Genomic DNA, 13,630 nt, shown 5'->3' with positions numbered 1-13,630 from the left:
CCACTTTGGTAAAGAAAACAAGGAACAGTCTAATGTACATTGATTCATAGAACCACCACTATTAGATGCATTTTAATTTTGTTATAACAATGTAGTATGGAACACATCCATTCATTGTATATCACACATATATTCCAAGGCTTTTTTTTAAAATATAAATTAATTATATATATATTTATTTATTTATTTATTTATTTATTTATTTATTTATTTTTTGTTGGGCTCATCAGCTTATAACTGAACATTTGAGGGAGTAATTCTATGCACTGAAGAACTACAATCACAGCTCTTAATGCTAGCAGCTCTTCTTGCTGGAGACAGACCTGTGAAGGAGCAGAGATAGAAGAGCTCCAGCAGTAGCCTCCACAGATGCATAAATAACAATCACTGCTTATGATAACATGGGAGGAATTCAGTTCACACCTGCTCCTGGAGCTCTAGAGATCACCTTTATACACAGAATTCACTTTTCAGGGGAGATAAGTGAAAACAGCCCCTTCCCTGCAAGTATAAGCAGGAGTTGGGAGTGAGTGAATGGCATATTCAGAGGTAGTGGAATCTCAGTTTCAGCAAAGGGCGGAGATACCAGGTAGGAGGGAGGGAGGGTACAGAGTGTTCCAGATTCCCCTAACTCTAGGTAGTGGGTTTCATGCATAGCTGTAATATGTCATTAGCAAATCTCTCACCTAGGTAAGCATAGCAGATCCCTAATACTAGCTTTGACATTGACTTAGTTTATTAAGAATCCATATGACATAATGTTCTTGTGCACTCATCTCTGTGGCTGCAGAATCATCTACAGTAACAAAAGTTGCTATTTATATGCTATTATAAAATTATCAGAACATGTTTTAAAAGATCCAGACCCCTCCAGTTACAACCTGGCACAGCATATTTGAACTGTTGGAGAATTATGTGTTTTGTTGGTCTGGATTATTTCTATACGCCACAACCATAAAAAACTCTGAAAATAGGGTTACAGTTTCAAAATGCTGGATTTTAAATTATTCTTTTCTTGTAACAGTTTGCTTCTGAAGTTGGATCAAGAACTAGAACTGAAGTTTGCTTCCTTTGTTACATTCTGTAATTTAAAGCCTTTCTGAGCCATTATATGTAGGTTTGCTAACCTGACATTCTTTTTATAACTCCATATATTCTATCTAAATAAATATTTATTTATAACAAAGAAAGAAGCGCCTGTAGAGAGAGAGGCGCTTTTTAAGATTTCTTTGCAGACCATTACAGGCTGGTAAAGACACGAGATTACAAATAGTATTGGGTTGTTTGTTCTCTTTTTGTTTGTTTTGCTTTTAAAAGAATGTCCTTGCAAACTCTAGCTGCCTTTATTGTATTAGAGGCTTGGCAGGTATGTGGGGGACCAAGATGCCCCTTTGAGTTTCCACCATTACTGCGCACATGGAAGAGTGTCTTGCTATGCCAGAGCTTCAATACTAATGAGAAAAAACAGGCTTAAAAAAAAAAAAAATCAGAAAAACTGCAGCAGAGAGAGGTCTGTTAGGGTATGTGATAGACTCATTTTTTAGAAGCCCCATTGCTCATTTACAGCTAGATCAGACAGTTGTGCAGGATAATGCACCAAAAAAAATAGCCAGAAAGGCTTTTCAACAGATATCCTTTAGGGAGTGGCTCCCACAGAGGAATGCAAAAACCTAAACCCTCCTCCCTCGCCTCACTGATATTGATCCCCACTGAACTACCAGGCAAATCACATCTTAGGCGCATTTAACATGCACAAATTCAGCTTTGTGCGGTCGGCAAAAACAGGAAAAAAAAAAAGAAAGAAAAACAATATAAAAACTGCATCTGTAGTATGAGCGATTCTGCCCGCCGTTCAACTCAATGAGTGTTTCACTATACGCGGTTTTTGCTTTACATGCTAACCGGGGAACGGAACCCTTGTGTAAGATGAGACTTGCCTGCAGTTATTTCTGCTGAAGTGAGTAGCAGTGTTAGTGAAAGATCTCATGTTAACATTAAAGTGTGCCACTGCAGTGGTGTGTAGACAAGCCCTCAGTATCTTACAGGGGGTGTACTGCAAATTGGACTAAAGTAAGATAGGTGACAGAACAGGGTATGTAGGCATTACTTAACTTCTCTTTACTTCCTACAAAAAATAAAGGCTAATTATCTAGCATTTAAAGACCTTTTGAAAGCTACACATCAAAGAGAGCACTGTGCCCATCCCTGACCAGTACAAGGTTGTATCTCATGTGTCCCTGCCTGACTGATACAAGGTGTTGAGTGTCTCATGCTGTCAGGCTCTATCAGAATTAGGTACATTTTCACTGGAAACGATCTTTTGTGATTCTGAAACCTCACATTAGATTGGTTTTGCAGGCAGTACATTAGTAATGAGAACCAATTTCTGTGGCCTAGTTTACACTTAAAAGTTTTGCTGGCATAGTTATGGTGGTTAGGAGTTTTATTTTTTCCTCAAGTCACCCCCCCTAACTGACATAGCTATTCCAGCAAAAGCCCCAATGTAGATGCAGCTATATCAACAAGAGGCAGTCCTTTTTGGCAGCATAGCTTATTTTATTCAGGGAACTGGTTTAAGCGATACCAGCAAAAGAATTCTTTTGCTAGTATAAACTGCATCACCACTAGCTACTAAACCAGCAAACCCTTTCTAGTGTAGGCAAGACCTATGACTATTTAAATAAGAATTTTCAACCAGACAAAAAGCTCTCTCTTTTTTTGGTAACATACTGTTAAATTGAGCATTAATGATGGTCAGTGGCTCACCAACGCTGGTCTGTGGAACGTGTGTGCTGGTCTATTGTTACCTGGCTGGTTATATGGCTCTTCTCTGTTTTCAGCTGAGATACTGCATCTTGATTCATTAGGATGGCTTTTGACAGTCCCACATGACACAAACATAAGCAAACTAGGGAAAGGCAGCCTAGATAAAATTACTATCAATGTGGGTTCACAATTTCTTGAAAGACTGTACTGAGAGTAGTTTATCAATGGTTTGCTGTCAAACTGTGTGGGTGTGTCTACTGGTGTCCCATAATGATTAGTCCTGGGTCCAGGCCATTAATGACTTGGATAATGGAGTGGAGAGAGTGCTAATAACGTTTCCAGATGAAAACCAAGACAGGAGAGGTTGCAGGCACTATGGAGGAATGGATTAGAATTCAAAACAACCTTGACAAGGTGGAGAATTGGTATGAAATAAACATGAAAGTCAATATAGACAAATGAAAAACCAAATACACACCTAGCCAGTTATTCCCCATTTTGTAGTTAGTAATACTGCCGAAGAGGATCTGGGGTTTATAGAGGATTACAAATTGAATACGAGTCAGCAATGTGAAGCAGTTGTAAAAGGCTAATATAATTCTGGAGTTTATTTAACAGGAGTGGGCCCTGTAAAACACAGGAGGTAACTGTCCTGCTCTCCTTGGCACTGGTCAGGCCTCACCTAGAGTACTGTATCCAATTCTGGGGAACTTACTTTAGGAAAGATGTGGACAAATTGGAGACAGTCCCAAGAAGAGCAACAAAAACAATGAAAGGTTTAGGGAAGCTAACCCACGAGGAAAAGTTAATGAAGCTCGGCATGTTTAGTATGGAGAAAAGATGACTGAGACTTATTAGGTCCCAGACTCAAACAGGTTAAGGTCTGTTATGACCAGGACTGCGATCAGTTCTCCATGTCCACTGAACGTTGGACAAGTAGTAATGGGCTTAAATCTGCAGCAAGAAAGATTTATGTTAGAAAGTTTTTCCTAATAAGTGTAGTTAAGCTCTGGAAGCAGCTGCCAAGAGACTGTGTGAAATCACCATAATTAGAAGTTTTTATGGATAGGCTGGACAAACACCTGTCAGGGATGGTTTAGGTTTACTTGGTCCTGCCTCATCACAGGGGACTCGGCTTGATGACTTCTTGAGGTCTCTTCCACCCCTACATTTCTATGATTCTGTCATTAAGAGGCATTTAGATGCACCTTATCTGCTTTCTTAATATTACTTTCCCATATATACCTACTGCAGTAGGTATCACACAGAGAGGTTATACAGTTTTGAAGGGGAAGTAGTCTACAGAGTCTTGAATGGAAGAAGCATCCATGAAACATTCTATAGAGCTATGGTTCACTATGTCAGAGTTTAAGAAACGTTGCTATAGCATATTAAGTTTTTGCACAGATGTTTTATAATAAGCCAGGAAACCAGAACTGCAGTATGTACCAGACATTAAATTAGTGAAATGCAGACACTTTAGAGAAGTAAAATACCCCAATATACCATATATTGCAAGAAGAGTGAAGGGCTGAACATATCTAGGAAAGACCCTGTTAAAAAGAACAACAGCAAGAATGAAAAAGGGATGAAAAGAAGAGAGTCTATTATAGGAACACACAATGAGGTTAAGGAATATGGTGCTAAAATACAGGATATGCTAGAAGCTACAGAAAGTAAGAGAGCCACTGCTTTCTTGATGAAGGTCACCAGAATTTTTAACTGAATTATTAGATTAAGAAGTCATGGCTTCAGCGAAGATGAAATGATAAACAAGGATAATATTAACATATTTAAGCATGTATTTCTAGAACATAATAACCCCAGCACATCTGTTACATATGAAAATAATGATGTGTGACAAGCTTGTCGATTCATTAGGCTGTTGCCAAGAGCTGTGTGCTTAGGAGGGTATTCTGCCCTCATCTAGACATATGCAACTTACATTAGCATTAATGGGAGTTATATATACACATCAGTGGCAGAAGAGAGTCCTACTTAATGATCCAGTCCAGAAAATGTAGTTTCAGTTCTGGTTTCAGGCCAAGATTCTCTCTGGTTTCCAGTGCTACTCCTGTACCAGCATAATATGTTTTTAAAAAAGGAAAATAAATTTATTATAAGTTTTAGAACATTAAAATTACTTAAATTGATGCCCAAAGTGTTTTTACAAACTATACAGAAGTCTAAGTTTAAGCAGTTTTTAAACCACCAGCAGGTTTTAAAATGTAAGGCCATTCAATTATATGATCAAAATGTTCAAATTTGGAGCTTAAAGTTATTAATAGTGCTGGACAAATACACAAAGACATGCGTACAAACACACATGCCCCAAGAAGTCTGTAATTGACACAAAACGGGTAGGAGAGGAAACAGGCACAGAGAGGTAATACGGCAGGTCAGTGACAAGGCTGGCACTAGAATTCAGGTCTCCTCATTCCCAGTCCAGTGTCTTATCCACTACATCAAACTGCCCAATTTTAAGAACTAAAGATGGACACAAAGGGGCTTCAATGGCGCTACACCAATTCACATGAAGTGATCTTCTCCATAAACAGGGAGTTAGCATTTTGAATTCACTGCTAGATCTACATGTTCAAAATTTGGGGTAGGTGCAGGGAGTTCAAGCCAGTCATTACTGAAAGTCTCAAAAAAAGATTCAGTTCACACTCTTCTTTTTCCCTGAGAAGGTGTGATTGAGCCCCAATATTAATGTTAAGTGCATTTTTTTTTAAATAAATAACAAAAGTTTAAACCTCTGACCCTAAAATTAAGTTCTTAAGTCTTGACCTAACTCAGCGCCTCCACTTTGCTACCTAGGGAGCCCTACCACTTCAGTACTCTAAGACTGGGTCCCCAGCTTCAGCATGCTTTTCTTCCCTCACACTGGCTTCTTCAGTAGATCCCAATAAGCTTGAGCTTGGGCCCCTACTGGAGATTTATCCTTTTGAGAGCTAATGCAATCAGCAGATGTTTGCTGTGACACAGGACAACCTTTTCAAAGCAAACATTAATAGTTAACTGGAATAGGGCCATTGGATTCAAATGGTAAATCAAAGCCAGAACGTGTGTCTCACGTAACTTGCCAGCTTTCCCTTGTTTAGTTAGGTGGGTGCCGCTTTGTCCAGGCCTGCAAAGCAAATTACATGGTTGCTGCAAAATGTCCCTAGCCTTCCCGAACCAATCCTGGACTGAAAACCTATGTTCTACCACACTGGAACATTATTCTCTTCCATGTCTCGTAACACCTCAGTCTTGTGTCGTAGATTCCAGTCATGTTATTTTCACACGTACTCTCCTTCCTCTCCCCTGCTCTGTGCTGCAGGTGGGACGTGGTTGTTGTCAGACAGTCCACTTGGCTGGTAGTCATTAAAGTTAATGGTCCAGTTGTTGGTCTTCCACTGTATCTCCAAGATTGCCAGCATGTGAATGAAGCTGTTCTTGATAGTCCATTCATACCAATCCCGATATGTCTGTCTATGTGACACACCCAAATCACTTTTACTCTTCACAACAAGCAATATGTATGGGGAAACTGAGTCACATACTTTTTAATAAAACTACAGAAATGTCCCACATTCTCCACAACATATCAAAAGGTAACTTCAGTAAACAATGCATATGAAATAGAATCAAGTACATCCAGCAAGAGGAAAAGAAGGAACGTTTGAGAAGTGCAAATAACCAACATTAAAAAAAAAGTATTATATAAGAGAAAAGCATATTGAAGAGAACATGGATAATGCCCATGGAAAATACCTCAGGCCAGACTAGAGACTGGGTGCTCTTTTTGGTTTACATCCATATTAACCACAGTTTTATTTGAAGTATTGAAGTAGCTGAATTTTTAGTGGGGTAGAGCACTTGCAGCCAGCTTCCACTGCAATTAATTGAAGCTATAGCTGATCATCTCAACTTAAAATATGGTTACTTAAATTTAGGTACCTAAATAGGGCTTTAGATGTTCAATTTTAGGCATTTTGTCCATTCTCCTTAAATCAGTAATCAAACGTAGTTTCAACCCATACACCCATGCTGTTCATAACAGTCACAGGAACGTGCGTATCATTTTATAAGCAGATCAAAACCAATACTAGAACTCAGAAGCGATATAAATGAATCAGCATTCCCACTTACACAAAAACCTAAACCCATAAACCACAACCTCAAGGGCTAGATAACATGCTGCAATGAAAAAAATTATGCAATGATGAAGAGGTACTTTTAAAAATACCACCCAGTGCTCCTCTTAGAAATGGACAGCTGCTTCTGAGTATGAGCAAAGAGCCTCCAGAACCCAGAATTCAAAAACAAAAACAGCCCCAATTGCGTAGAGGGCAATCATCTCTGAGCGGTTTTTGAGAGCTACCTTCCCCTGGCAGCATGCTCCCTTAAGGGCTCTACTGTCCCTTCACATAGCCTTGACAGAAGCATGAACTAACTTTCACCTGAAGAGCCAGTGTGCGATGGAATGCACCCCTGTAGTCACACCCTACACACTATTATTATAATCTTTGTACAAAATATGCCTTGTAAGGTATTATTTGATACCTCACAATAATGGTTAATAATATAATGGTGGAATGTATAAATTACCTGTAAAGTTATGAATTCTCCCTGAATGATGCTGGTGGCACATGTTCAAACTCACATAGCCTCAATTAGGCAGAACTGCTTACGCAGGTCTCAAAAGGAATGTATATGTAAATTGAGGTAAACACAAGTTGTAAACAGAATCCTCAGACAGCGATGGGGGAAGGCAGGAGATAAAGATAAGCCGTATTCCAGCAAACTGGTAATAAGAAACATCATGGAACTTTGTTCACTACCAGTCATCATGTTGTCTTCTTTACTGTTTTAATACACTTTGCTTTGAGTGGTAACCTTCAGGAAAATGCATCTCAAAGTGAGACTGGCCTAGAAAAGTGAGGGGGTAAAAACACCCCAAGTTCTCTCTCCATCTCTTTCACCTCAGAGGACAAAAGGACAAAGGCCATTAGATCTTGGGAGCAGATCCTCACCTGAAACTTGGCCAGCAATGCTACTGGAAACTTGAGGTCAGAGCTCCACTTTGAACCAAGTCTAGTTTGTTAAGTTTAGAAAGCATTTTATCTGCATTTCTCTTGCAGCTTCAATGCCTCAGTACTTGTACTTGCTTAAAACCTCTCCTTGTAGTTAAATTTGTTTTATTCTTTAATCAAAACTAATCTAGTGTGGTGAACTGTGTGGGTAACTCCATTCAAAGTGGCAAACTATTGTATCTTGATCCCTTTACAAGGGCAACAGACCTAATATCTGGACTGCCAAGGAGAGGGCTGGACAGTGCAAAAACACTCATTTTTGTGGAAAATATTCAGGATTAGGAACGTTTTGGGGTCACCCTGCAAGCAATAACCAAGGCTGGTGGAAGCAGCAGGCTGTGCTGACAGGCTGCTGCGGTCATAACTGCTGGACCAGGACTGGAACTGTACACAGACATACTGGGTGTGACCTGCATGCTGGCAGGCTGTTTGTGAGCAACCCAAGTTGGAAGCTACAATAGCAAAGCATTGCAAGGCCCCCCAACGTTGCACGGCAGGGGTGACAGCCCCTCACTGGTCTGGACTGCTCTGGGGAATGTTACACAGCGGAAAATACAAGCAGTCTCTGAGAGGAGCAGTCAGAGTACCTATCCCTTCCTGCCTCCTTGGACATTGTAGGGACTCTTTCTAATCTATCAAATCCACCACCACTTTTCAGACTAAGAATTAAAGTGCCAAATACCATCAGAAAAGCAATTCCGCTGGCATTTCACACAAATAGCTGCTTAAAACCTGGAATCAACAGTCCACGGCAGTGACTAAATCGCCATCGACTAGGGACTGTATACAGGCCAGATTTGGGTTCCAGGGAGTTTTAAGGGTTTACCTTTATTCTTCCAAGCCATACTGTCCAAAAACCAAAAATACATTCTGAGTACTTATTTACATATTTGGATATGACAAAAGATTCTTACAAGGTACCTTAAATCCCACAGCTATTTGTAACATTAACTGAAGAGGACATGGGATTTAGTATTAAGCTGCACACCTCATTTTGCTCACTAATGAAGAAAGCAGCTAGATCAGGAGGTGCTTCTGTTTATGACCACAAGATTACACTCCACTAAAATGAGAGGATATATCCTTGGATGTAAATAGCAAGCTTAAACTGCTACTAGCAAAAATAACTCAAAAGTTTTCAGAAACAAACCACTCAAGATTTTGAACGATCTTTTAGGTCTGCCTCAGAGTTATCAGTTTAGCTACAAGCCCACTTTCTAGTGTCCTCAAAAATTACATGATCAAGACAAAAGTGAAATTATTTGAATTTCAGTTATTTACGTCCAGCTCCTTCAGAAAAAAGAAAAGTGTGTTGTAGAGATGTTTGTCCAGAGTCACTATTCAGAAGAATGATTGCATTATAATACTGATGTCTTACAGTATAATGCTACCTAGGTCTTACAGTATAGTGCTTTTCATAAATTCCAGCCCACTGAAGAACTAGCAAAAGCAGTGCTATTGTGCGCCTTTTTTCTGATCTACCAATTTGTCCCATCCCAGATGCCTTTGCACATTACTTCTGCAAGAGTGCAGAGGTGTTGTGGGATGCGATTTCCATTCCAGGGCCAGGGGCTCAAGTGCATGGTGCATACTACACATGCTCCACCCCTGAACACTTGCTTGGCACATATATAGGTGTAACAACAAGTCAGAATTTGAATCAAGATTTTTTAGCTATTTATCTGAATATTATATTCTACAGAGCATATGTTGACGGGAATCTGATTGTAGAAGCATGTATGAACATTCACTTTCAGCTTCATTTCTGACAATTAACATAAGTCTCAATGTTATTCTGCCATGGTTCCTCACAGGAACATTATAAATTATTGCTCATTTCAGGGAAAGAATAAACATCAAACAAACAGAACAAAGATAATAAAGGACTATAGTGTATGAGTGATAAACTGGGTGGGGTGGCTGTTTAACAAGTAAAGCATACTTACACGTGATTATTATAGGCCAAGCACCTGCAGGCAGGAACACCCATGTTTACTTTCACCCATTTATAAAGGTTAAACAGTTCCATACTATATAGATATAAAATTGTTACAATTCTGTATTACTTTTTTTTTTGTTTAATATAATGTCATGGGAGAAGGGAAGGAAGGGTGTGAGAAGGCAGGATGAGAGCAACTCAATCAATTTTCAGAGACACAAAGACAAAATTTAGTTGCAACTTTACTATTAATACCAACATTCGGCAACTGAACAGTTGAGATCCCTGAGCGAACAAGGATATATATCTGGTTATCGTGAATAACATGATCTGATATTTAAGCCTGCTTGCATCACTAGTGAGAGTTAAGGTGGGCTCAATGAGTGAAGCCGCTTGAATAAGCAGTATCAATGCATTGCGTATGTAAATTTTATGGTCAGTCCTAAGTATGGTGTAAATGCTTACCATGCAGGCTTCTCTCGCGTGATGTACCGATGGATCTTTTTCTAGGACTGTTTTATAATCCTCCAGAGCTTCGTCTAGTTTTTCTGTTTTTTCATATAGTTCTGCTCTCCTCAGCAAAGCCCTGATATAGTTAGGATCTAGTTCGATTGCTGGAAAATTAAACAAAGTGGTATGTTTTTATGGAATGTTTCTACACCCCCTCAAATCAATGGTTAAGTGAATACATATATCTTGTAGTTAATTTATTTATTAAAATCAAGCATCGTACCGGTTTAATATAAGATATATCTTAATGGAGGAAGTGGTTTAATTCAAGAGTTTTTGCACACTAACTGGTACTGGATAGCATGCAATAACTGCATACATATGGCGAACTGTTTTCAGATTCAGTACAGACTAAATGTGTCTACACGGCCTCATGAACTTTATCCAAAGTAAGTGTGTAGAATTCTGGGCAGGTATCCCATGATGCTTTGCCTCACTGCTGTGCTCCATGCATCCTGGAACTTTTCTAACTGCACATAGCAGAAGTAGTCAGAAGAAGGGACCAGGACTTGAGGTATTATTTATATTACACATAGTAATTATTCTGGACACTTCAGATATAATTTGCAGAGTGCCATAAAGCCAATATAGTACAAATACAGGATCTAGAAAATAAAGGGATATCACTTTTAGACAGACAGATGCAGAGATTGAATTTATCTTCATCTAAGGGTGTAAGTCAAAAGTAACTCCACAGAAGTGCTTCTGAATCTACACTGATAACAGATTAAATCTGGTTCAGTACCCATATATGAATGGTTAGACTGTTTCCAGAAATTACGAAAAAAGCACTTGTGGCACCTTAGAGACTAACAAATTTACTTGGGCATTAGATATTCTAGCTCACAAAAGCTTATGAAGTGGGTTCTAGCCCACAAAAGCTTAGGCCCAAATCAATTTGTTAGTTTCTAAGGTGCCCAAGGACTCCTTGTTGTTTTTGCTGATACAGACTAACACAGCTACCACTCTGAAAGAAGCATGTTGGTTCAATGTATGCTTTTTCATTTCCCTATTCTCTTGACAGACACAACCATGATTACTGGTGCAGCTGGAACAGAATGCTAAACAGTTTGCTTCTGTACAACAGTAACCTGCTAATAAACAAGCTCTCAAGACATTTCTCCACTCAGTTTTCAATACAGGAAAAAGCACCTTTTAAAAAAAAAAAAAAACAAAAAACCCACCACACAACCCACCCCCCAAAAAACTAAAAAAATTCTTAATGCAAGCAATGCAGCCCAAAATATTCTAGCCAAACATAGCATGTTTATTCTTTTTAGAGGGACAAGGACAATGCTGCAGTCAGCAAGATGCAGGTCGGTGTAAATTGCATTCCTGTGCTCTAAGTGTTGCATTGCAGCTTGTGAGCCAAGCCCTTAGAGACTGTCAAATGATGGTAAAGTTTAAATCTTCTAGCGCTGCACAGCTGATTGATTTCCTTTCAGCTAGCACAAAATTAGCAGAAGCATTTTCAAAAAACAGGAAGAAGAAAGCAAAGTGGTACAAGCCAGTTAAATGTTGCTACTTTCAAAAAGGCAAGAATACTAGTAACACTTACAAAAAACGCTTACTGTATAAGCAGTGATGGCACTCAGCCACTGAATTAGTTCTCCATTTGGTAGGCTGGACTTTTGTCCAGCTGTTATAAAAAGAGTATAACAGCTGGGACAAAGAGTATAACAGACATCCAAGACCAGACATCTGGGGATTTTCATGTGGGTGAGTTGGTGGATGCAACAGTACATAGTTGAACAGATTTCATCAAGAGTCGCAGAGATAAAAACTAGGCAGCACGGGAATCAGAGAGCATGAGGTCAGCAATAACGTAAAAGACTCAGACAAAGGGATTTAGTGCCTTTCATTCCAAGGAACCACATAATTTCTTGCACTCAAGGTTAAAACTCTTAAGATTTAGAGAGCTGGGGTTGGGTTTACAAGAGTAGGTGCAGGAGAAAGGGCAGCTTCTGTAAAAGATTTTGCTACTATCACACTGCAAACACCATTCTTATTTGCAATGGAGAAATAAGATATTTCAGGTAGTAAAAGCCTGACAGCCATTTTATAAAGTTAATCCAAGATATGTGCCCTTATAACCATGACTTCCCTTTGAGTTCTAAAAAAATAAAAATGAAAATAAATTTGCCTTTCCAAAAATTGCAGCCCTACTGAGTGGCATGATTTCTGCACCAATGACATTGCGCAACAGCAGCACATTCAGAATCAGGAAAAAGGATCATACCTTTGCTGCAGTCACTTAGCGCAGCTTCTGTCTTGTCCTAAAACCAAATCAATAATGTTAGGTTTGTTTACCCCATTTCTAGTGATATAACTGAATACATACTTATAAGTGCCAGTTGGGAACTAATACATTTGCAGAGACCTATTAAAAGCCTTAACTTACATTAGCAATATGCTAGAGATGTCTAAGCCAGAAAGAGGCCAGCTTTCCATGACAACAGCTGGTGTCAGAGTCATGTGACTACACACATCTAATTTGCAATCAGCAGCTCACACAAGGCAGTGTGCAAAAGGCTGAGTCACTCATGCAAGCGTCTACTCCGCTGAAGTGTCTACCGCACTTCTCTCCACCTACTGGGATCTGGTCCAGTTGCTTGAGGGGTTAGTGCTGAAGCCATAGGCCAAAACTTCCTCCATACTCACAACTCAGTCCCTGTCCATGTGTGCTGATCCACCTGACAACAGATTGCAGTCTTTAACAAAGAGCAATGCAGGAGAAACCTTGCAGTGGAAGGGACTAGTTTTTAGTCAGAGGTAAACGGTAAGAAAAGGAGACTGACTGAGGGAGGGAAAGAGAAGCCTGCTCCCTGCATAAGAATAGTTTAAACTCAGCTGTTCCCTGGTGGTTCAGCCCCCAGGGCTAGGTTTTTGGCCTTCTTGTTAAGTTCACTCACAGTAGCTGGGGGAAGGGGGTCGAGGGCATGGTGTGTTTGACCATGGCAGGGGCAGTCCCTGTCTGCCCTCAGGGATGAAGAGATCTCTCCTACTAATATACACAACCAATACAAGCATTTGGCTGCACAGCTTAAATCCTGAGCTAATAAAAGCAGGTGGAAGGGGAAAACTCACTGTCACATTGGTTTCTTGTCTCCTCCCTCCTCCTCCAGCCAGGCTGCAGACAAAGCTCTGAACTCCTCCCCATTCCCCCCAGCAGGGGTTTTCCTCTAGGCTCTAGCTTGCAGTAGACTGGCTGAGATGCCTGCTATTTCTGCCTGCAGAAGAACAGTTTAAAACTCAGCTGTTCCCTGTGCAGTTCAGTGCCTAGAGTTAGGAGCTGTTTCTGGCATCCTTGTTAATTTCACTCCCAGTTGTTGTT

At 39.8% G+C, this 13,630-nt stretch overlaps 1 protein-coding gene across 1 annotated transcript in view; it reads right to left on the bottom strand.

Annotated features, from left to right (window-relative positions):
* TTC1 (tetratricopeptide repeat domain 1) overlaps window positions 1–13,630 on the bottom strand; it is a 45,779-nt gene that overhangs the window by 13,908 nt on the left and 18,241 nt on the right. The window contains exons 5-6 of the mRNA XM_050962811.1: window positions 12,536–12,572; window positions 10,252–10,400 (exon numbers count right to left, since the gene is read on the bottom strand). Of these exons, the coding sequence (XP_050818768.1) occupies window positions 10,252–10,400; window positions 12,536–12,572 (186 nt within the window). The remainder of the gene's footprint in view (window positions 1–10,251; window positions 10,401–12,535; window positions 12,573–13,630) is intronic.

Source organism: Gopherus flavomarginatus, chromosome 7 (assembly GCF_025201925.1).
Source record: "Gopherus flavomarginatus isolate rGopFla2 chromosome 7, rGopFla2.mat.asm, whole genome shotgun sequence".
NCBI classification, from domain to species: Eukaryota; Metazoa; Chordata; order Testudines; family Testudinidae; genus Gopherus; species Gopherus flavomarginatus.
Note: the sequence above shows the minus strand (reverse complement) of the source record. Positions and strands in the feature narration are given on the sequence as shown.